Source organism: Pan paniscus, chromosome 13 (genome assembly GCF_029289425.2).
Source record: "Pan paniscus chromosome 13, NHGRI_mPanPan1-v2.0_pri, whole genome shotgun sequence".
NCBI classification, from domain to species: Eukaryota; Metazoa; Chordata; class Mammalia; order Primates; family Hominidae; genus Pan; species Pan paniscus.
In genome coordinates this window covers 61,992,195-62,018,362 of record NC_073262.2, presented here as the reverse complement: position 1 = coordinate 62,018,362, position 26,168 = coordinate 61,992,195, and the positions used below count along the sequence as shown (strand labels likewise).

Sequence of the window (26,168 nt, the reverse complement as noted above, 5' to 3'; positions counted from 1 at the left end):
CTCTAATGTCATGTTAATTATTTCATATGTTAATGTGTACATGCTTCTGAAGTGTGTGCAAGGCATTCTGCCTCTAGCTTTGTTCTTTGCAGTGTACTTGAAATGTGCATTTACCCCAATAGAACTGCTCACCCGTCATGTGGTCCAAATCTGTGTAACGAAAGATACATAGATGTGTATGGCTACTGTATATTTGTAAGCAAGCGGAATGTTCATTACTAATATAAATTAGGAATTATGGTGTGTTTAACATCCCAATAACTATTATTCATGGCAGAGCGTTAATTTTAAATGATTTTTCATGTATTATAGTACTGCCAAATCTGTCGAAAGGGAGATAATGAAGAACTGCTTCTTCTTTGTGATGGCTGTGACAAAGGCTGTCATACCTACTGCCATAGACCCAAGATTACAACAATCCCAGATGGAGACTGGTTTTGTCCAGCTTGCATTGCTAAGGTAAGACCAATCTAAAACTAAACTTTTCATTTTATTTTATCTTTTTATTATGTTTTTAATACATGGTCTCAGTTGCCCAGGCTGGAGTGCAGTGGTATGATCATAGCCCACTACAGCCTAAAACTCCTGGGCTCAAGCTATCCTCTGGCCTCAATCTCTTGAGTAGCTGAGACTACAGGTGTGCACTGCACCCAGCTAATTTTTTTTTTTTTGAGAGAGAGATAGGGTCTTGCTATGTTGCCTGCAGTGGTCTCATCCCTGGCCTCAAGCAATCTTCCTACCTCAGCCTGCCAAGTCACTGGAATTACAAATGCAAGCCACTGCACCTGGCTCCAAACAACTTTTTAATTACTAGATCAAAATGCAGAATTTTATGGTGTTTATTTTTGAAGGCAGACTCTAGGTATTCCCTACCTCAGTTACTTTCTCCCATGTTTAATCTCTTAACCTAATTATTAACAGTAAGCTAATTGTTAACAATCTCTTAACCTAATTTTTAACTACCGCCTCTCCATAAACTCACTTCAAACATCCATCTGTCCACCTCCTTTCTTCCCTTCCAGTTCACTCCCTGTAGCACTTCAACTCCAACAATCCTTGGATCTCACCAGGACTTTCGGTTTGTCTTAAGACTTTTCACTGTTGCTCTCCCACTTCATGTCCTCTCTTTCCTCCTATTCTGTCTTATGTGTCATTATCCCATTATCCCAATCATTGCTTCCACCATTAGGTCCTTTGCCTGCCCCTGCCCTTGGTAAAACCGTTATTCTGGTTAATACAATTCTCTGATTTCTCTAGCACCTATACCTTTGTATCTGAATATAGCTGTGTAATACTCAGCCTTTAAATTCAAGGCTTTAAGGCCTGGGTATGTTGGCTCACACCTGTAATTCAAGCACTTTGGGAGGCCGAGGCGAGCAGATCACTTGAGGCCAGGAGAGCAAGACCAGCCTGGCCAACATGGCAAAACCCCATCTCTACTAAAAATACAAAATTTTAGCCAGGCAAAAATTAGCGGTGGCACATGCCTGTAGTCCCAACTATTTGGGGGGCTCAGGCAGGAGAACTGCTTGAACCTCAGAGGTGGAGGTTGCAGTGAACCCAGATCATGCCACTGCACTCCAGCCTGAGTGACAGAGTGAGACTCCATCTCTAAATTAATAAATAAATAAATAAGGTGTTAGAGGCCTTTAATGATGTCAATAATTTATCTCTAGCTCTGCCTCCTCCATCTTCATTCTCAATTTATTGTCATTCAACTGAGAAAATGGAAGTCATTGGAAGAAAATATCACATCTTGCCAGCACATCTGCTGTCCTTCTGCATCCGGGCTCACATACCTTACCTTCTCTGCTGTTGACATGAACTCCTAACTAAGCGATTTTTCCCACTTGTGCCTCAGATCCCATCCATTCTTACCTCCTTGGGAATATTATTCCAGCAGTTCTCCCTTCTCCTGCATCACCAATTTCTCCTTCTCCACTGGGTTCCTCTCTTTAGCCTACTGATGTGCTGCTATCTCTCCCATCTTAAGAAAACTAAACAAAAACCCTCTTCTATCCTCACTTCTCCCTTGATCCAGTTCCTCCATTTTTTCCTTCCATTTACAGAAAAACACTTGGAAAATTTTTTGTTCTGGTTCTATCTAATATCTCTCCTCTGGTTCACTCTTTGTTTTTTAAGACAGAATCTTGATCTGTTGCCTTGGCTGGAATGCAGTGACACTATCACGGTTTATTGCAGTCTTGAGTCCCCCAGGTTCAAGTTATCCTCTCACCTCAGCCTCCCAAGCAGCAGGGACTACAGGCCTGTGCCACTATGCCTGGCTATTTTTTTTTTAATTTTGTAGAGATGGGTTCTCGCTATGTGCCCAGGCTGGTCTCAAACTCCTGGGCTCAGCTGATCCTCGCACTACAGCCTCCGAAGTCTGGGATTACAGGTGTGAGACACCACACTTGGCCCTGATTCACTCTTGAACTCACTATAGATTTTCACCTCCACAGCTTCTCCAAAAGTGCTCTTATCGTGACCACAAACAGCATTCACATTTCTCACTCCAGTGATCAGTGCCTATGTCATCTGACCTATTACATTTGATAGAACTGAACGCTCTCTCCTCTTTGAAACATTGATTTTCACTTGACTTCTAGGATACCATACTCTCCTGGTTTTCTTTCCAGTCTTTGCTTCTTCTCAAATCTTCATCGATTTCTCCCCACCTTCCTGATCTGTAAACATGGGAGTGCTTTTTTTGCCTCGAGGTTATCATTTGTAAAATGGGATAGTATCTGCTTTGTGGGAATTTGTGAAGATCAAATAAGGTCATAAATGTGAAAGTTTTTATAACTTTATAGTTCTGTGAAATGTTTATTTTAGTACTTTATATTTTAGACTATATTTCACAAGATAGCAAGTGGTCTTACATGGCATCATATTCACTAATAGTCATTTTTTGATTATTTTGATTATTCTCATTGATCATTTTTGTCATACATAGTTAAATATTACTTAACAGCAGTCTTCACTGATGTACATAAAATTATCTTATAACTTCATAACTTAAGTTATAGAAAGTTTCTCTAATACTCTATGAATTACTAACAGATTAGTGTTTTTGGTCTTGGGAGTATCACCTGGTAGGTCATTGGACATTTGTTTTCAATAAATTTTCTTAAATTAGTATCCTAGCTATCTACCATTCAAGCAGTAAACTTGGAGACATAAGATCTGTAATCTCATTCAAGCCCTTCTATGTGAATACAGCTTTCTAAGCTTCTGCTTTTTTTGTTTTTTAAATGTAGTGAACTAGATATTTCTTACAACAGTAAAACTCTAAACATTGATTTTGATATATAATGAAGAGTTAAGGTTTTTAAAGTATCTTTCAATTTAATTCATAGTTATTTAAAAATATTTATACTATACATACACCTTGCTCTCAAGTGGCTTTTTCTGCATACATTATCCTGATTAACTGTTTTTACTCTGCGTGTATGTGTGTGTGTATGTATGTATATATGTGATCACAGGATCACAGAATTGAAAAGATGTGTATGTGTTTGTGTGTGTGTGCATATATATACAACATAGCTATACCCCAGTATCTGCAAATCTGCAAGAGATTAGCTCCAGGATCCACCATGGATACCAGAGTCACAGATGCTCAAGTTCCTTATATAAAATGGAATATTATTTGCATATAACCTACACACATCCTCCTGTATACTTTAAGTCATCTCTAGATTATTTATAATACCCAATAAAACTATGCAATAAATACCCAATAAATGCTATGCAAATAGTTGTTAGACTATATTGTTTTTTATTTATTATTTTTTAATTGTTATTTTGTTATGAGGGGGTTGGATTTTTTGCTTTATATTTTCTTTTTTTTTTTTTTTTTTTTTTCCTATTAAGACAGAGTCTCACTCTGTTGCCCAGGCTGGAGTGCAGTGGCACGATCTTGGCTCACTGCTGCAACCTCCACCTCCCGGGTTCAAGCGATTCTCCTGCCTCAGCCTCCTGAGTAGCTGAGATTACAGGCGTGCTCCACAATGCCTGGTTAACTTTTGTATTTTTAGTAGAGATGGGGTTTTGCCATGTTGGCCAAGCTGGTCTCGAACTCCTAACCTCAAGTTATCTGCCTGCCTCGGCCTCCCAAAGTGCTGGGATTACAGGCATGAGCCACTGTGCCCGGCCTTTGTTTTATATTTTCCATCTGCAGCTGGTTGAATCCACAGATGTAGAACCTGCAGATATGGAGGGCCAATTATATGAATATACACTCTTAGATACACACACACATACACACACAAACTCACATATTAGACATTTCAAACTTCAGTGCCTACAAAAGCCAAGTAAATGACATGAAAGAGTTCATTGGACCCCTCATGGGCACTGTGGCAAACAGGGGAGTCACGGCCCTATTTAAATTTAATAGTCAAAGCTCAACTCCACCCAATTGTTGCCATGTAGGAATGTGGGCCCCATGTTCCAGAACCCACTAATATTTCAAGGGAAGTCAAGACTATGGATTTTTATGTCCTCCCAAATATTAAATATTGGAAACAAATTCAGAATTTTTACAAGCATTATATGAACCAAATACATTCTGTGGCCTGTTTGGAGCCTGTGAGCCACCAGTTCGTGACTTCTATCAATATATAAACTAGAAAGATATGTACCATTGTTCATGAAATCTGATAAGTTTTGCTTAAGACCCACTAAGTTCCTCTTTGAATTTGTACTCTAGCCAAGAAAAGGTGATGGGGGTTGGGGGGATGCCCTGCCCAAGAGCAAAGTAATCAGGTAACAGAGTAACTTGATAAAAGTTTGCTTTTAAAGTATGTGTAGGTGCACTATCTAATGAGATCATCAGCTGACACACATCATTTTTTGTCTTTAAAAAATCACAAGTTTTTTGATTCTGTGATTTCAATTTCATACTTTCTTTTTTTTTTTTTTTTTTTTTTTGTTTTGAGGCTGAGTCTCATTCCATCACCCAGGCTGGAGTGCAGTGGTGTGATCTCAGCTCACTGCAACCTCCACCTCCTAGGTTCAAGTGATTCTTGTGCCTCAACCTCCTAAGTAGCTGAGATTACAGGTGTGCACCACCACACCCAGCCAATTTTTGTATTTTTCGTAGAGACGGGGTTTCACCATGTTGGCCAAGCTGGTCTCAAACTCCTGACCTCAGGCGATCCGCCCCCATTGGGCCTCCCAAAGCGCTGGGATTACAGGCGTGAGTTACCGCACCTGGCCCAATTTCATATTTTCTTATTGTGAATATTAATTTGTTAGAAAATTATCCCAAATAATATTTTAGTTCAAATAGAAACTAAATGTTTTGGCCCACTATTCATAATTCCAGCTCTGTTTTAAGTAACACAGCTATTTAATCTAACTTGTCATTAAATGGACTTTTTCCTCATTATATTAAGTTCCCCTTTTTAATGATTTTAGAGATTCAGAATAAAAGTTCAGTGTAATATAAAAACCCAAAATAATCAGATTTTAATGAATATAAATAACTAAATGGAGAGGAGACTAAATAAAACATATTATTATTTCAGTTAGTGACAGGGGTTGTGATTCTTTGATATGATATGGTGAAAGTGTTGGATTTATGGTTTGCCTTATTTAGTCAATTAAAATATCTCCTTAACTATACTTTAACCTGCCAATAAAGAAACAAATAATTTTAACTGCTTAAGAGCGTTTTTAAGTAATGTACTGGCAGGGGTCATGAAATCCTCAAAGACAATGCTATGAAATACTCCAAAGGACTGTTTTTCAGCCAATTTTAAGAATACAACCACCTTTATTAGCCAGGCATGGTGGCTCACACTCGTAGCCCCAGCTACTCGGGTGGCTGATATGGGAGGATGTCTTGAGCCCGGGAGGTTGAGGCTGCAGTAAGCCATGATTGTACCACTGCACTCCCAGCCTGGGCAACAGAGCGAGACTACCTCAAAAAAAAAAAAAAAAAGAAAGATTGCAGCCAACTTTAAATTATTGCTACACTGATTATGTGACTTTGCAGTCTAGGATTTCTTAACAATCTGGTTAAGGGAATAGTAGTTTTCTAAAAGTGTTCGGTGTGTACCACATATTTGGAAAATAAAAATAAAAGCCATACGTTGCCGGAAGTTTACGTATCTTTCTTTCATGATCTATTATATTTATTATAACATTTAACTCTCAAAAGGCAGATTTTTTTTTTCTCTATGAATACAGGGTGGGGCACCCTTCTTGTTGCATCAGTGTGCTGCCTGCAATTTGTAGTTATATTGCATAAGACCATGTTGAGAGTTCTTTTTTGCATGTAATTCTAGAGCTAGAATGACTTTAGCAAGTATGTGGCTTGTCATCCTTATTTTTTAAGTGAGAAAACAGGGCCTCACAAATATTTTTGCTTAAAGTTTAGTAGCAGAGCCATAGCTGGAATTCATATCCTTCGATTCCAAGTATAATGTCCTTTATGTCATTTCTTTCTATGTTGTTTTTCTCAAAAACAGACATCTTTTTGCCCCATCTTTCACCACTGCTTTGTTCACACCTGGGAACCACAAGTTTGTGGAACTCTCTTCTTATTGCAAATACCTGTTATCTTTTATCCAGGAAAAAAAATCAAATCAATTTCTAGTAGATTTGATCACTTGGACTTCTCTATTTGACACTTCCTTAGCTCTTTTTCATTTTTTGGCCTGGCTTTTTATTACCTCTTCAACTTTCTTATTAACAATCTCTATATTTTCATTTATATTCATCTTTGTTCCTAATTCTGTTGTGCTCCAAAAGAGAATTCTTTTGTATCTTTAAACTCATTCAAGTAGTGACCTAGACTGAAAGAATACTACAGACACCTTCTGTAGATGAATTACCATGAGATTAGCATCTTCAAGTTTTAAGAATTCTTAAGATGAATAGACTTTTCATGTTTTATTAGATTTTATCCTTATATTATGAGAGGAAAAAATACACAGATCTTTCTTAAGAATAATAGTTATCAACATTCTAGATCAGAGTTATTCTTTTTACTTATTTGTCCTGTCAGACTTTCATAATTTAAAATAATAGGTCTGTAGACAGTCACTTTCTTACAACTCATTTACTTTTTTTTTTAATTAAAGGCAAGTGGTCAAACTCTAAAAATCAAAAAACTTCATGTCAAAGGAAAAAAGACTAATGAGTCAAAGAAAGGCAAGAAGGTAACTTTAACAGGAGATACTGAAGATGAAGACTCTGCATCTACAAGTAGTTCACTAAAAAGAGGAAACAAAGACCTCAAGAAAAGAAAAATGGAGGAAAACACTTCTATTAACTTGTCAAAACAAGAAAGTTTTACTTCAGTTAAGAAACCTAAAAGAGATGACTCCAAGGACCTAGCTCTTTGCAGGTATTATTTCCGTTTTCATGCACTGTATATTTATAATGTCCCATTTTATTTGTTTAGAAACCTTTTACCATATTAAAGCTTTGTTTCTGATAATTTATGTAAATAAAAAAATGTAAAGCATAAATGTTAAGAAAATATATAAGTAAAAGTATAGTAAATGTATTCCTTTATCTTCTTTTAATGTTAATTTGCATTGAGTTTTTATTTGAAAGATTATAATTGGGCCTGGCACAGTGGCTCACACCTGAAATCCCAGCACTTTGAGAGGTCAAGACAGGTGGGTCACCTGAGGTCAGGAGTTCAAGACCAGCCTGGCCAACATGGTGAAACCTTGTCTCTACTAAAAATACAAAAATTAGCTGGGTATAGTGGCGTGCACCCATAATCCCAGCTACTCGAGGGGCTGAGGCAGGAGAATCACTTGAACCCGGGAGGCAGGGGTTGTAGTGAGCCGAGATGGTGCCACTGTGCTCCAGTCTGGGAGATAGAGCAAGACCCTATCTCGTATATATATATATATATATATCATATGTATAATAACTGAAAGCTTTTTTAATTAAAAAATAAGACAGTTGTAAAGTATGGATACTGATTTCAAACATTATTTTCTTTAGTATGATTCTGACTGAAATGGAAACTCATGAGGATGCATGGCCTTTTCTACTTCCTGTAAACTTGAAACTTGTTCCTGGTTATAAGAAAGTTATTAAGAAGCCTATGGATTTTTCCACAATTAGAGAGAAACTAAGTGGTGGACAGTAAGTAAATCATTTCAGTTCACTAAATATTTATTGAATACCTGATATATGCTAGGCATATTTTTAGTGAGCCAAAGATATTTTAATTAACAGCAAGATATAGGCCCTGCCTTTGAGGCAGGTGTGTGTGTGTGTGTGTGTGTGTGTGTGTGTGTGTGTATTTGGTTAGAGTAGAATAGTATAGAAGAGAAACCAACTAAAATTATTTAAGAAATTAAAAACCCGTGTAATAAACCTGCTTTTGACATTGAAAGAGCACCACAAACCCAAGCTGAAGGTAAGGAAAAGTATCAGGAGAGCCTCCCAAAGTAAGTAACATATAAGCCGGAATTTGTATTTTGCATCCATGGAGTATCAACCACACGTCATATGGATTTAACAAAAATTGACTCAAATATTGTTAGATTATCACAATGTAGAAATAGAAGATCTTTGGAAGCTTTACATATTAAGAGCTTTAATGTGAGTTATTGGAGAATACCAAAATTCCATTTATTAAATGCGGGAGAGAAAGCTTATTTGCTCTTCTCTACCATATTCTCTTTGCAATCCTATTCCAAGAATAAAGTTACTTACTTTGGGAGGCTTTCCTGATACTCATACAATATATATTTTAATTACATTGTTATTATCCAGTATATTATTTAGTTCTTCCTATACATTCTTTTGGTGAAAATAACTGTTCTCTATGATTTATATTCAATTTAGAAGAGTTAAATAGAACTTATAATGATCAGCATCCCTCACATATATCAACTGATTTACTAGATTGACCAAATGACGAATTTATTTCTTTGGAGGATGAAATAACAGCCGTCCAAAGGTTTATGTCTGTTTTGTTTTATTATTTTTTAATTACAGAAGGGATCTGCCTAAATTAAGGAAGCATTTAAATGATTGATTGGTACTGATTGGTTCCAATATGCAAACACTGTTACCTAGATATGGACTAGTTCTTTTGTTTGTTCTTTTTTTTTTTTTTTTGAGAGAGTTTCAGTTTTGTTGCCCAAGCTGGAGTGCAGTGGTGCATCTTGGCTCACTGCAACCTCCGCCTCCCGGGTTCAAGTGATTCTCCTGCCTCAGCCTCCCAAGTAGCTGGGATTACAGGTGCACGCCACCATGCCTGGCTAATTTTTTGTATTTTTAGTATAAACAGGGTTTCACCATGTTAGCCAGGCTGGTCTCGAACTCCTGACCTCAGGTGATCCGCCCACCTCCACCTCCTAAAGTGCTGGGATTACAGGCGTGAGCCACCTCACCCAGCCTCTTTTGTCTGTTCTATCAAAATAGTTGTCTAGGTAGATGGCACAATGAAATTTATAACTAACATGGCCAAGAAAAAGAATTACACATGAAGACTTTACTAGTATTTAAATTAACTCTTGATTTTAACTTCCATGATCTTCCAATTCCTGGACAAAAGATTAACGTAAACCTCAAAATTCCTAAAACAAATAGGCTTAGAAATATATATAACAAAAAAATGCTACAAAATCACATGGGCCAGGCAAGGTAGCTCACGCCTGTAATCCCAGCACTTTGGGAGGTGGAGGCAGATGGATCACTTAAAGTCAGGAGTTCAAGACCAGCCTGGCCAATATGGTGAAATCTCATCTCTACTAAAAGTACAAAAATTAGCTGGGCATGGTGGTGTATGCCTGTAGTCCCAGCTACTCAGGGATGAGGCACAAGAATCACTTGAAACTGGAGGTGCAGGTTGCAGTGAGTTACCTCACCACTGCACTCCAGCCTGGGCAACAGAGTGAGACTGTCTCAAAAAAAAAAAAAAAAAGCTACAAAATCAGAGCTCCTTTGAAAAATGAGTCCCAGTGAATGGAGGAAGTCACAGGGGAAGAGAAAGAGAGAAGGAAACAGTCTGTGTATTCCCGTTTGTGATGCCAGGTGTGTGGGAAGCAAAATTTCAGTGGATTCAAGCTCCTCGAACTCTCCACTTTGAGTTGTTTGATTAAACCCAAATTAATGAGTTGGAACCAAAACTCACAAACCATATTTCAAATTTTTAAACTAGAAATTTTTAGAATAGAGGGAGGGGCGGGCCTACTTACATGAATTTTTCTGAGTTGCATTAGCTGCCCCATCCCATAAAGGAAGGACACACATATGAGTTGTATACTTTTTTCACCTAGAATCTCACCTAGAATTCTCTCCTGGACTCCACTCTCCCTAATGTTAATCATTAACCTTTTCTTAGGGTAAGGAACAAAGGCAGAAGTAGTTCTCAAATCAACTTTAAAATATTTTGTAAAAATCATTCCCACACAGATTGTATGATTCCATTTAGATGAAGTATCTAGAATAGATAAATCCATAGAGACAGATAGAAGATTGGTGGTTGCCAGGTACTGGGAAGAGGGAGGAATGGGGAATAACTGTTTAATGAGTATGATGTTTCCTTTCAGGGTGATGACAGTGTTTTAGAGGTGACGATAATACAGTGTTGTGACTTAAATGCCACTGAACCGTCCACCTTAATATGGTTAATTTTATGTGAATTTCTTAACCTCAATAAAAATAAGCAAATAATTCCTAGGAAAATGGATGAGGTTACATAAGGGCTGACTTAACTCTGTGAGCACATTACACATAGAGAAATATTTCTTTCATTATCACACAGAAGAAGCGAGTGAAAGGTCATACAAGATATTTCACCGAAGAAATAGAATTCCACTTTGACAAGATCTCACAGCATCAGTGCCTCATAGGGTATTTCTCTTTTTTTAATTTTTATTTTAATTTTTGCAGGTACACAGTAGGTGTATATATTTATGGACTACATGAGATACAGGCATGCAATGCATAATAATCACATCATGGAAAACTGGGTATTCATCACCTCAAGCATTTATCCTTTGTGTTACAGATAATCCACTTCTACTCTTTTGCTTATTTTAAAGTGTACAGTTAAACTATGATTGACTATAGTCTCCTTGTTGTGCTGTCACATACTAGGTCTTATTCATTCCTTCTATTTTTTTGTACCCATTAACTATCCCCACCTCCCCACTGCAGTTCCCAGCCTCTGGTAACCATCCTTCTACTCTGTTTCCATGAGCTCAATTGTTTTGATTTTTAGATCCCACAAATAAGTGAGAACACGTGATGTTTGTGTTTCTGTGCCTGGCTTATTTCACTTAATATAATGACCTCCAGTTTGATCCACGTTGTTTCAAATGACAAAATCTCATTCTTTTTTTATGGCTGAATGGTGCGCCATTGTGTTTAAGTACCATGTTTTCTTTATCCATTCGTCTGTTGATGGACACTTAGATTGCTTCCAAACCTTGGCTATTGTGAACAGTGCTGCACCAAACATAGGAGTGCAAATATCTCTTTCATATACTGATGTCCTTTCTTTTGGGTATATACTCAGCTGTGGGATTGCTGGATCACATGGTAGCTCTGTTTTTAGTTTTTTTGAGGAACCTACAAACTGTTCTCCATAGTGGTTGTACTAATTTACACTCATGAGATATTTTTAATGGTTACATTATTTTAGTATACAGATTGTCATAGGTTAGAATTAACTTAAAATTTGCATTTCTAAAAGCTATCTTTTAAAATGTATTGAACTGGCTTGAGTTGGTTTGAAATGACCATTCCCTTCTTACTAATAAGCTTCTGCAGATTCATTCACCTTTCTTTTCTCTTTTCTGTTTTTCTACAGAGAAAGAGAATTGGGCTTATCCCGCCAGAAAAGCACAGAAGCCACAGTGCTTCTTGTTGAAAGACAGACCCTCATAATGTTACCTCTAGTAGAAAGATAGCATATGCTTGTTTTGCTTGTTTGGGTTCATCATACTCTATTGCTTGGGCAGAAGAGCACATATGAAGAGAAGAGAAATAGGAAATGGGGAAGACAACGCAGAGCACCATATCTTGGGGTGTATATAAAAGCTACAGGACAAGTGTAATTTTTATCATTGCATGGGGAGCATTGACATAATTTCTACTGCAGCTGAGCATTTTTTAATATGGATAATAGGATTCTGCAAGTGATACATTTGGTCAGAGAACTTAATAAACTAGTCAAGTGGGATAGGTCCTGTGACAGAATTGTGTGATACAGGTCAAACAGGAGTTGGGTTATGGGGAAAATGCCAGTTGAAATATGTTTTGATCTTTGGAGAAACCTATTTTTTCATTTAACCTGTTCTTTAAATCCAGTATGTTCCAGAACATACAAAAATGTTTAAATGTTCCATTTGTAAGAGGATATCATATATTTTATATCAATTTAAATGCAGTTATCCTAATCATTTTTCTTTCATTTTTACCCTTTATTAACTCTTCATTTGTTTACAAAACAAATCCACTCCATGAACGCAATCTCTAATTATGTGTTTTCTTTCAGGTATCCAAACCTTGAAACCTTTGCTCTAGATGTCAGGCTTGTTTTTGACAACTGTGAAACATTTAATGAAGATGATTCTGATATAGGCAGAGCTGGCCACAATATGAGGAAGTATTTTGAAAAAAAATGGACAGATACTTTCAAAGTGAGCTGAAGTTATAATAATCTCTTTATTTTTTTCCTTCTAAACAAGGACAAATGAGACCAGCAATGTGAACTGTATTTACATAAACGTGCAAGGCACATACATAATGACTTTCTTTTTCCTTAAGTATAAAAAAAAAGTATCAGAAGAATGATACCATTTTTAAAGGCTTCATTCCTACAACAACCAAGGCCCTCGGTTATTGGTTTGTGTGATTTATCAGCTAATTTAGGTAGAACAGGGAAGCACACCCAAAGAATTTTCAAAGGAAAGGGTGTTATAGTGCAATAGCAATTAAAATATATCAAATCGCACTGAATACTCAACACCAGAGCTCTAATGTGGGAAATGGTTCTCCTTTCCCTCTCAATAAATATCTATTTTTCATTTTTTTACTTTGTAGTTTATTTTTTAGTGAATGTATTTAATTTTATGAATTATTTATGATTAAACCACATCCAGAATCTTCGTTTTCTGTGAAAAGGAAGAACTAGAAAATTGCTTTAAATCTTGAAAATACAACAAGGAATGTTTTAAAATATAAAACAAAGCCAAGTTAAACTGTTTACACTGATGTGCTATAAAAGCACCAAAAAGAAACTTTACTGTAGAGTTACAAGTACATTTATATATATATGTTGCTGCATCACTTGTGTAGTTAAATTGTATTTCAAAACAGTGAAAAAATTGACATGTATATACTGTTCATTCTTGTTTATATTAAGTCTTGTTTTAAATATGTATTATGTGTATATATTGTTTGCAGACATTATTGTTCATGCCTTAGAGGATTGTAGCATTTTATTTTCGTCTGAAGGTAATGATAGCTATACAGTCTGTACAGTAATTATCCTCTACCAACACTGTGGCGTCTCCTTAATCTTGGTAGTGCCTGCCTTTGAAACAGGGTGTAGGGGATATTAGTTTTCCATTTTTCTATTTTGTTATATAATTTTAAGCCACCAGGGCCTAAATTAAAGTATAATCATTTGTATCCATGTGGAATAAAATTGTGACAATTTCCTACGCACACAGTATTTTTTCATAGAAACATTTCCCTCCCATTTGCCTTGCCTCAGAAATAAATTTAAAAGACGTTTGTAACCACTGTGTTTTATCTACTGTGTGTTGTGGTGGCCTGTTGGAGGCAAATAGATCAGATTTTTTTTGTACCTATGTAAGAGTACTTGAAGTTTTATTTAAAATAAAATGTTGTGGAAAAGGTAGCATTCTTTTTTTAGGAGTGTTATTTTTCACTATGTGTGGCACGGATACAATAAAAGACTTTTACAAACTAATTTTTTAGTTTTTCTTAATGTACCTGAAAATATATTCTTTTTTAAAAGCCAGTTAATTTAAATTTGATTTTTACAGAGACCTGTAGGAGGAACAGTGTGTAGAGTGTGGTTCAAAGAGCACTGGGCTGGGTGGAAGAGGGTGAGTTTAAGTCAGGTGGCCAAACTTCTGTAGCCTGTAAGCCTCTCTGGTCTGTGAACTTCTCCGAACCTCGTCTTCTTTCTTATTTCACATTTTCAAGATGAAAATATTAGAATACATTAGATCTTGTTCTGGTCTGAAAAATGCCTCTATGGGTAGCCAAATAACTCAGTTGTCAAGAAGAAAAACGGATATATAAATTAGTCTAATAAGACATGTATTTCTCCAAGAATTCAAGAAATGCAATTTGCTGCCCTGCTGGGCTCCGCCAGACTCCAGAGAATCATTGGCGTACAAGACAGGCCTTGCTTTCATGGAGCTTATAGCCCCTTGAAGTGGGCCTTAGATAATGTCCACTGCTTTTTATCATGAAGAGAGAATATAGAAATGTTTTGCAAAAAATTTTTTTAACTTCACAAAGCTTCAAAGCCACAGAGTATTTTCAGTATCTCTAGATTCTTTGTGAAGACTTATATGAAAAATCAGCTGTTACTATGTAAATATGTCAGTTTCTGTTAACCAGATATTGCAGTGATGCCTTAAAGGGGCTGGTGCTTAAGCAAAAATGCTTTGTAGAGCAGGGAAGAAGGCAGCACTGTGAATAAAAGTGTCTGGTTTTTGTGTTTCTAGAACTGCCTGATGCTCCATGGGGATTCTTCATGATGATTTTTTTTTTGCCTTAGAGATTATATATGCTTATGTTAATTTATATTAGATGGTATATAAGGGGCTTGATAATAACATGTCTGGTGCCTCAGGGGCTCATAAATAAGAAAGTACTTAAACACACACACAAAATGTTTTGAGAGTGATAATTTTAAAAATAAATAGGAAAAAAAGGAAGGCTTGGTAAACACTGGCTACTTCGGACTGGTGTCTTCATTGTTGTTACTCAGCAGAGGTAGCTGTTAAACACTGAGTGGGCATGAGCCCACAAGGGCTGAGGTTGGAGCACATGACAGTGGTTACTATACATACGTGGATCACTTGTTATGTAAGTGATTCATGCACTCCCAGTGCCCTTGGTTGGGCTTATTCTCAATAAAACCAGTATCATTGTTCTCCTCAAATTAAAAAAAAAAAAGATTATCCTAACTCTCTCTGCTGTCACATAATTGCAAGTATATACAACATATTTTCCTTAAGATAAATTAGGCTTTCACCTGAACCTTCCTCATTTTAGTCCTAAAATCTGTAAATTATTAAGAAACTGGCCTACTTTCAAGTTTAGATTTAGATTATCACTCAAGTGGTGACCAACCAAGGATAACCAAACAATCCACTACTGTTGAACACAGAAAATAATCATCAGTTTGAAACAGTATGCAGACAGTAAATTAATATTGGAGTCGTTAACCACAGTGAAAATTAAACAGGTGAAGATGTGTCTATAGGTACACCTAAAACCCAAAAGAAGTAAATTAACCATAAATGCAAGGTGATCTTTTTCTTGTTCCAACTCCAAAATAAAATTTGTCACAAGCACCAGTTTTAATCTGAATTATGAAGGATCTAATCTGTCTTTAGTACCTTAATGTACCCCTCCATGCTCCTTCTCTTTTCCAGCCCCTCAATCCCCATATTCTTTAAGGAAATTCAAAATTCTGTCCCTTTAGCTTTCTCCCTTTAAACACATCCTCAACAAGGAAATCTGCTATCAGACATTTACTCCTAATTGTACATTTAATTTATGAGCTTCCTCTTTCAAGGTTATTTGCTTTTCAAATATCTCCATTTGAGAAATGAAAGAGGTTTGTGTCTTGCTAAAAGAATTTTATTTCAACAAGGAGAAGAAAGGAGGGATTTTATTTTATTTTATTTTATTTTATTTTGAGACAGAGTATTGCTCGGTCACCCAGGCTGGAGTGCAGTGGTGTGATCACAGCTCACTGCAACCTCCGCCTCATGGGTTCAAGTGATTCTTGTGCCTCAGCCTCCTGAGTAGTTGGGACTACAAGCACGTGCCACCACACCTGGCTGATTTCTGTATTTTCAGTAGAGATGGGGGTTTCACTATATTGGCCAGGCTGTTCTCAAACTCAGATGATCTGCCTGCCTCAGCCTCCCAAAGTGCTGGGATTACAGACATAAGCCACTAAAATGTTCTTTTCTCTCTTTTTGTTTTTTAAGATGGAGTCTTGCTCTGTCACCCAGGCTGGAGTGCAGTGGTGCAATCTCGGCTCACTGCAAGCTCTGCCTCCTGGGTTCACGCCATTCTCCTGCCTCAGCCTCCCAAGTAGCTGGGACTACAGGCGGCCTCCACCACGCCCGGCTAATTTTTGTATTTTTAGTAGAGACGGGGTTTCACCGTGTTAGCCAGGATGGTCTCGATCTCCTGACCTCGTGATCCGCCCCCGTGGCCTCCCGAAGTGCTGGGATTACAGGCGTGAGCCACCGCGCCCAGCCAAGCCACTAAAATTGTCTTTCTACCGGGATGTGACTTTAAAAAATAGGGAAATGAATAGAATCTTATCTGCTGGGAATCTTGCTTCAACAAGATCTCTTAGACTTGCTTTGGCCTCATTACAACTCTACAAAAAAAGGAATTTTTTTAAACCTCAAATAATTGAGGTAATTAATTTCTTTCTTCAATTCATGGCACACTCTTTACATTATTCTTGCAAAGCCCCTCTGTGTTACTTTTTTTGTTTTATTCTTCAGTTCATCTCCACTTTCCCCCATATACAACCACTTAAAATATGCCTTTCCAGTTGACTACTTATGTATTTATTTAGCAATATGTTTCTTTATATAATATGAAAAATACGTATGTACACACAGTGGTTTTTAGACATATCAGTTGTATTATGCTATAAATCTTATTGTTTTTAAATTTTGTTTCTGTTTCTTTTGAGTTGAAAAAATGTGTAACTCTAGTTCATTGGTTTTGATTGCTATAAGGTATTCCATCAGAGGCATACACAACATTTTACTTACAAATTTCTCTAGAAATGAAAACCTAGGTTGCCTGCAACTCATTGTCACTGCAAATAATACTGCAGTGATTTTTTTAATACATGGACTTGTGTATGGAATCCAGTTTCCAAGGTATCCCCAAGTGACCCTTGTCTTCTAGTATTCATGCCCATGTATAATCCCTTTCCACATTGTGTCGGGGTTAATCTTTGTGACCAACCTAATATGGCATAGTGATAGCTTTGTGAATTCCCAGACTAAGTCATAAAATAACACTGCTGCTTCCGCCTTGTTCTCGGCAAAACCAGCCACTATGTTATGAGGATGCTTTAGCAGCCCAGCCCTATGGAGCAGCCAACAGCTACCACCAGCTTACCAGCCCTGTGACTGAGGCATCTTAGAAGTGGACCCTTCAGCCCAAGTTAAACATTCAGATGACCGGAGCCCCAGCCAACATCTCGACTGAAACTTCATAAGCAACCCTGAGCCAGAACTATCCAGCTAAGCCACTCCTGATTTCTTGACCCACAAAAACTATGAGATAATAAATGTTTATTGTTGGTTTAAACCACTCCGTTTTGAGTAATTTGTTATCCGTCAATAGATAACTAATATCCTGAGGTAAGAGTTTCTCTTGGATCTACACAGGGGAGTATGCCCCAGTTGTTAGGTCTGTACTTGTTTAACTTGCCGTGATATTGCCATGCTACTCTCCAGACGACTGCACCAGTTTAGCCTCCTACCATCAATGGAAGAGGGCTCTTTCTCCCTACTGCCCAACCAGTGCTCAATATTTGGATTATTTTTTCCTAACAACTTATTACAGATTTTGAATTTTGAAAAGTATCAAGCATTTATTATTATTATTATACTTTAAGTTCTGAGATACATGTGCAGAATGTACAAGTTTGTTCCATTGGTATACACATGCCATGGTGGTTTGCTGCACCCATCAACCCGTCATCTACATTAGGTATTCCTCCTAATGCTATCCCTCCCCTAGCCTCCAATCCCCCCACAGGCACCGGTGTGTGATGTTCCCCTCCCTATGTCCGTGTGTTCTCATTGTTCAGCTCCCACTTATGAGTGAGAACGTGCAGTGTTTGGTTTTCTGTTCCTGTGTTAGTTTGCTGAGAATGATGGTTTCCAGCTTCATCCATGTCCCTGCAAAGGACATTAACTCATCCTTTTTTATGGCCGCATAGTATTCCATGGTGTATATGTGCCACATTTTCTTTGTCCACTCTATCATTGATGGGCATTTGAATTGGTTCCAAGTCTTTGCTATTGTGAACAGTGCTGCAATAAACATACGTGTGTATGTGTCTTTATAGTAGAATGATTTATAATCCTTTGGGTATATACTCAGTAATGGGATTGCTGGGTCAAATAGTATTTCTGGTTCTAGATCCTTGAGGAATCACCACACTGTCTTCCACAATGATTGAACAAACTTACACTCCCACCAACAGTGTAAAAGCATTCCTATTTCTCCACGTCCTCTCCAGCATCTGTTATTTCCTTTTTAATGATCGCTATTCTAAGTGGCGTGAGATGGTGTCTCATTGGGCTTTTGATTTGCATTTCTCTAATGACCCGTGATGATGAGCTTTTTTTCATGCCTGTTGGCTGCATCAGTGTCTTCTCTTGAGAATTGTCTGTTCATATCCTTTACCCACTTTTTGATGGGGTTATTTTTTTCTTGTAAATTAGTTTAAGTTCTTTGTAGATTCAGGATACTAGCGCTTTGTCAGATGGCTAGATTGCAAAAATCTTCTCCCATTCTGTAGGTTGCCTGTTCACTCTGATGATAGTTTCTTTTGCTGTGCACAAGCTCTTTAGTTTAATTAGGTCCTATTTGTCAATTTTGGCTTTTGCTGCCATTGCTTTTGGTGTTTTAGTCGTGAAGTCTTTGCCCATGCCTATGTCCTGAATGGTATTGCCTAGGTTTTGTTCTAGGGTTTTTATCGTTTTAGGTCTTACGTTTAAGTCTTTAATCCATCTTGAGTTAATTTTTGTATAAGGTGTAAGTTTCAGTTTTCTGCATATGGCTAGCCAGTTTTCCCAACACCATTTATTAAATAGGGAATCCTTTCCCTGTTGCTTGTTTTTCTCAGGTTTGTCAAAGATGAGACGGTTGTAGATGTGTGGCATTATTTCTGAGGCCTCTGTTCTGTTCCATTGGTCTATATATCTGTTTTGGTACCAGCACCATGCTGTTTTGGTTACTGTAGCCTCGTAGTATAGTTTGAAGTCAGGTAGTGTGATGCCTCTAGCTTTGTTCTTTTTGCTTAGGATTGTGTTGGCTATACAGGCTCTTTTTTAGTTCCATATGAAATTTAAAGTAGTTTTTTCTAATTCTGTGAAGAAAGTCAATGGTAGCTTGATGGGGATAGCATTGAATCTATAAATTACTTTGGGCAGTATGGCCATTTTCACGGTATTGATTCTTCCTATCCATGAGCATGGAATGTTTTTCCATTTGTTTGTGTCCTCTCTTGTTTCCTTGAGCAGTATCAAGCATTTTTTTCTAGTCACATGAACAGCTTTAATTTTCATTTACCTTTTTGTAGTTTTTATCTTATGTAGACATAGCTTAACCCTATCTGCTTTCTAGACTGTAGAAATGGCCCCAAATTTTACTTTCAGCAAGTGATATTCAGGAGATGAAACATTCGCATTTGCTGTGGTTACTTGGAAAGACTGATGGTGCTAAAGGAAAAGCTCAGATAGGTATACAGAAGTTCCTAGAAAATAGAGTTTTGGGTAAGACTGGAGCTAACAGATTTATGAGTTACTGTAGCAAAAGAAGTATTTGTAGGTGTGCTGGATAGGCAGTTGGCTAAATCCAAGGTGAAAGGAAAAAGCTCATTGGGTTCTTCTGGACCTTCACGGAAAGAATTTTGCACCTTAGCATTTAAGTCCATGGAAAGGCAGTGGCAAAATTACTATGTGATATCAATTTGTAGTTTCTCTTCCTTAGCCATACACATGAAGATTAGCTGGGTTGTTCTCATTAGATGCCTAAAGAAAAATGCATTATGGGAATACCATAAATTGTGCGTAGTTCATTCTTTAAATTTTTTTTAAATTTAAAACCTTTTTTGGCCAGGTGCAGTGGCTCACGCCTGTAATTCCAGCACTTTGGGAGGCCAAGGTGGGCAGGTCACCTGAGGCCAGGAGTTCCAGACCAGCCTGGCCAACATGGCAAAACCCCGTCTCTACTAAAAAATACAAAACTTAGCCAGGCATGGTAGTGCACACCTGTAGTCCCAGCTACTGGGGAGGCTGAGGCAGGAGAATCACTTGAACACAGGAGACTGTTGTTGCAGTGAGCTGAAATTGTGCCACTGCACTCCAGCCTGGGCAACAGAGTGAGGCTCTGTCCCAAATAAATAAATAAAATAAAACCTTTCTTAAAAATTAAGTATTAAGCTGGACTTGAAAGAATATCCTTATTACCTCTGAACAGACTCCTCGTTATGTCCCTTAGTAAAAATAGCCCTAATAATCATGGTAGTGGCTATCAAAAGAATGTGGTTGAATTTTGAAGAGAAATTCATTAGTGAATGAAAAAGAGAAATAAGGCTTATTCCCATTTGGGAATAGATATTGGGTAGGAGGTAAAAGGAAAGCTCAGTGACTTTAGTAGGCCATTAAAAATGAGTGAGGCATTCACATGACACAGATTTGCATGGAGACAGTAAAAGGCCTGGAGAGGCTATAGACTTATTCTAATCATGTTTCTAATCTCCAGATATTTTCACAGCTTTTTCAAGATTGCATTCAGCATTCGTGATGCACTTTCCTATCTTCATTGTGCCAAGTCTCAATTCTTTTGAATACAGAAGTGACTTTTTTGAAACAAAGACAGATTCTACCCAGCCATTAAAACTTATGTAAATCTATGTAAATATTAGTAAATTAAGTTGAAAGGCTGGCTATAGTATAGAACATAGAGTATTTCTGTAAAATATATTGTACTTAGCATGGAGAAAATTCTGAAGGGGTTGTATGTATGTATTTAAATGTTAGCTTTTTCCTCTAGTTGGTAGAATTTGGAAAGACTAATGTCATCTTCCTTATCTGTATATAATATCTCTGCAGCAAATGTACATTGTTTGCTTTTTAAACATTTAAAAAATCTTTTACAACCAAGGAGGGTCAATTTAGCTAGTAGATATAACTGGTGAATTTACTAAAAAATGTCATTTAAGGATTAAAATTGATATAACATTACATAATGATTGAGATGCAGGTTAACTTCACATATAAGATCTAACTTAAGTTAGTTTTTTATTGTATAGATATTTTGTATGTAAAATATCTATATAATAAATAGACACTTCAGTTGCCTATTCAGTAGCAGTCTTGTCTATCTTCACTCCTTCCTTCCAGTCTTTTTAGATGCTGGTTGGCCATATGATTCCAGGGGTGAATCTTTGTTAGTAAGCCAACCATAGTAATTCCATTCCTCTTGCGAGTGATTGCTTAATGAAGGCATGTGATAGAATTCTAGGTAGTGACGAGAGCAAATCTGCTGGGAGACTTCTGGAGAAGTGTCCTGTGGAGAACTTGTGCCCCAAAGAGACATATTCTCTTGTCTTTGGAGATGGTTGTCAGAGGCCATGATGCTTGGAGCTTCTGCATCCATTATATAACTGCAGAGAGAAGATAAAAGTAACTGAGGAAAGGGGTGAGGACGGGAGGGGGAAAGAAAGGACTTGGGTAATAACATGAGCCATCAAATTAACCTTGGAACCACCACTACATCTGAACATTTTGCTAGGTGAGGTAATAAATTTATTGTGCAAGCCATTTGATTTGAGTCTTTTCTTTCGGATGGAAGTATCTTGATATAGCCAGGGCTACTGCTTCATAGTTATTCAGGCTACATGCTGTACAACTCAAGCGTGCTTCATTTATGTAGATTAGGGTACAGCTTATTTTACAGATAAGAAAACTAATAACCAATACTGCTAATACTCATTGCCACCCAGCTTGGTAAACTTGAGTTAGGACTTAAACATTTGTTTTTGGCCTTCAAAAACAGCATTCCTCAGAACATGCTATGACTGATTTTCTTGATGACCTTAAATATTTGTTGAATGCATTTTTCCACAAAATATTCCAAAACTGATTTGAGCACTGATAGCATTACAGAATAATATCTAGATGTTTATTTTCATTTTGTTTATTTATTTATTTATTTATTTATTTATTTATTTATTTATTTGAGATAAGGTCTTGCTCTGTTGCCCAGGCTGGAGTGTACTGATGCAACCATGGCTCACTGCAGCCTCAACCTCCTGGACTCAAGCAATCTTCCCCTCAGCCTCCTGAGTAGCTGGGACCACAGGCCCATGCCACCACACCTAGCTATTTTTTTTTTAAGAGATGGGGTCTTGCCATGTTGCCCAGGCTGGTCTCGAACTCCTGGGCTCAAGCAATCCTCCCACTTCGGCCTCCCAAAGTAGCAAGATTATAGGCGTGAGCAATTGCGCCCAGCCAGGATGTTTATTCTTAAAATATTAATGCATACTAGTTTATTTAGAAACAGTTACATTGCTTTGGAATGAAAATATAAAAAGAAGAATGAAAGCTAACTTTGCTTCTGTACATGAGGAAGAAACTAGGTCTAACTTTAAGCCTCCTACTGTAATCAATCAGGCAACTGGAGAAAATATATGAAATAAATGTGTTCAGACATTAGATTATAGGCAGTACAAGACTCTAATTCCTAAAATAAGTGTAACAAATGAAGCTGGCCTTGTGTTTTCCCTGGCTTCTTCTGAAGGCACTTTCTGGACTTTAGCAGAGGAGATATATTCTAAATAGAGCACAGAAATCACACTGAGTTGAGGAGACAGAGGTCAAAGTCTAGGAAGGCTGAGGTTGCTGGTGTTTCCAGGTTATAATACCAGAGAACAGAGGGCTACACAGAAACAGCTCCAGAAATCAAGTCTGCCCTGAGACACTTGATAAATACTAACCTGCACATCAATAGGGTGAAACTCTCTAAGGCCATGCAAAGAATGACCAGGGATCTGTAAGTCAAACAATCCCCAAAGCTCACACAGGGCTGGGAGACATTTGAGTTCTGACCAGCCCAAGTAGAGAAACTTCATAGAACTTTCAAGAAATTGAGTAGAGACACCAAGAGTCATACCTTAAGAGTAGGACTAAATTAGCCCTAGAGAAAAGTCTACTATACTCCTGCCCTAATGAAGTTTAAAAACAAGCCTCAAAAGGATCAAAATGATCTGCAAGTAACTTAACAGGCTACTAGAACAAAGTCCAATACTCTTTGGAGAAGACAACACAATTCAGCGCTCAACAAGTAAAATTTAATATGTTTACCATTCAATCAAAAATTACTATACCTAGACATGAAATGAAGGAAAACATGACCCATAACCAGGAAAAAAATCACTCAAGAGAAACAGACCCAGAAATGACAACGATGATGGAACTAAGAGGAAAGGACTTTAAAATAGATATTATAAATATGTTGAAGGAAAAATGAGTATGATGAAGAGAGAATGAAATATATCAAAAACAAACAGAAGCCCTGGGGATTTTTTCTTAAGTACAATATACAAAAAGAAAATATATTATGATCAAGTGGGATTTATCACAAGAGTACAAGTTTAGTTTAACTCTTGAAAAACATCATAGTAATAGAACATTAGAAAATTTACCATATTAACAATACAGGAAGAAAGCCACTTATCTCAATAGATGCAGATAAAGCATTTGAAATTTACCATTTCATGTTTAAAATTCTAAGCAAATTAAGACTAGAAGAGAATCTCCTCAATTTGATGAAGGGCATTATGAAAAACCTATACATGGCATCGCATCTATTTGGTCTTTGACCATTAGTCCATTAGACTAATGGACTTTGACCATTCTAAGACTGGGAACAAGGCAAGGATATTCATTTTTACCACATATCTTCTACATTGCACTGAAAGTATTAGCCTTTACAGTAACAAAGAAGAAATAAAAAGCACTCAAAATATAAAGGAAGAGGCAAAATTGTCTTGATTTGCAGATGACATGATTATTTATATACACAATCCCAAGGAGACTACAGAAAGGTGATCAAAACTAATAAGTGAATTTAGCCAGGTCACAAGACCCAAGAAAAAAATGCTTAAGTTAGATTTCATCAAAATTAAAAACGTATGCTCTTCAAAACAATATTTTTTATAAAGAAAAGAGACTACTGACTGGGAGAAAACACAGAATTGGCAATACACCTGTTTTTGAAAGGTTTGTATCAAAAATATGTTAAAAACCCTTATAAAATATAACTCCACAAAAGAAGATATACAAATGGACAGTAAGCACACACAAATGTGTTTAATTTTATTAATATCAAATAAATGGGAGTTTTTTAAAAAGCATAATGAGATACAACTATACACTCACTACAATGGCTAAAACTAAAAAGGCTGAAAATAAATACCACTTGTTGGCAATGATGTAGAGGAATTTGGAACTCTCATGCAGTACTGTTGGAAATGGAAAATGGTATGACCACTTGGGAAAATTGTTCAAGTTTCTTATAAACTCAAAGATACACTTTCCATACTAATTCCACTTCTATGTATTAATCAAGAAAAATGGAAACATGTTTAGACAGGGACTTGAACATAAATGTTAATAACACTTTTATTCATAATAGCCAGAATTTGGGGGAAAAAACTGTTCATTAACAAATGAATAAACAAATTTTACTATGTCTGTACAATAGAACATTAGTCAGCAATAAAAAGTAATAAACTACTAATATGCCAACAAGTTTGAATCTCAAAAACATAATGAACAAAAAAGCCAGACATAAAAGACTATGCACCATATGATTCCATTTCTATGAAATTCAAGAAAAGGCAAACTAATCTACAGTGAAAAAATGCAGATCAGTGGTTGCCTACAGCCAGGGGTGGAAAAAGATTGATTGCAAAGTGTCATGGGAATTTTTTGTGTGATGGAATTATTCTACTATTTAAATGATGTTAAAATTCAACATACTGTGCAGTTTAAATAGTTGCATTTTATTTTACATAAATTATATTTTAATATAGTCCATTTCTTCAGAGACCTGAAGATTTGGTATCTGGATGTGTTACATCCTGAATTTTATTGTTTTATCCATCATTTTTATTTATCAGCACTTTATAGCATAGGATGTGGTCACCACTACAGGCTAGATTTTCATGGTAGTTCATCTTTCAATGTTGATTTTTTTCCATGTGGAACTGGTGCTATGGTGGCGTAAAATACGTTTAAGCCCTCTAGATAATTTGAGAGTCATATGAAAGACAAGTGGAAAGAAACTGTCTTTTGAAAAATGGGGCACTTCAGCTTTGAATGTAGCAGGCTGATGCCTTATCTGAACCAAGAATAAAAATTATGTCCCTTATTCATCTTTATACAGTTTCAAATATTACTTCCATGACTATTTCTCAATGTTTTTAACATTAAGTACGGTTGGGCACTGTGGCTCACGCCTGTAATCCCAACACTTTTGGAGGCCAAGGTGGGTGGATCACAAGGTCAGAAAATTGAGACCATCCTGGCCAACATGGTGAAACCCTGTCTCTACTAAAAATACAAAAATTAGCCAGGTGTGGTGGCGCATGCCTGTAATCCCAGCTACTCAGGAGGCTGAGGCAGGAGAAACACTTGAACTCAGGAGGCAGAGGTTGCAGTGAGCCGAGATCACGCCACTGCACTCCAGCCTGGTGACAGAGTGAGACTCTGTCTCAAAAACAAACAGGCAAACATTAAGTACATCTATTGTACAACAATTGTTGTTGTTGTTATTGTAATTGTTCTTGTATTTCCATGATGCCATGCCTAAAATGTTATATTTACCAAATAATGGCATTAAAATAATTATCGCTTATGCGATATCATGACAGGTGCATGTACCATTCATTTGCAGCTATTTGGAACATTGAAAGTAGCACTAAAACACTAATATTTTATTCAGAGACGTGAAAAGGCTGGAAAATCTCAGCTTTACTTATCATTGATGATTCCTATATCAATTCATACACAGATGGCCCCTGATTTACAATGCTTGACTTATAATTTTCCAACTTTACCATGTTGCAAAAGCAATATGCATTCAGTAGAAATCATGTCTCAGTAAAGTATTCAAATAAA

At 36.9% G+C, this 26,168-nt stretch overlaps 1 protein-coding gene across 8 annotated transcripts in view; it reads left to right on the top strand.

Moving 5' to 3' along the window:
• BAZ2B (bromodomain adjacent to zinc finger domain 2B) overlaps positions 1 to 13,933 on the top strand; it is a 399,198-nt gene extending 385,265 nt beyond the window's left edge. For all 8 annotated transcript variants that reach the window (XM_057301418.2, XM_063595387.1, XM_063595392.1 and 5 more), the window contains 4 exons: positions 313 to 459; positions 7,095 to 7,360; positions 7,975 to 8,118; positions 12,491 to 13,933. In XM_057301418.2, coding sequence (XP_057157401.1) covers positions 313 to 459; positions 7,095 to 7,360; positions 7,975 to 8,118; positions 12,491 to 12,644 — 711 coding nt within the window. In that variant the 3' untranslated portion in view covers positions 12,645 to 13,933. The remainder of the gene's footprint in view (positions 1 to 312; positions 460 to 7,094; positions 7,361 to 7,974; positions 8,119 to 12,490) is intronic.
• The last annotated feature ends 12,235 nt before the right edge of the window (positions 13,934 to 26,168 follow it).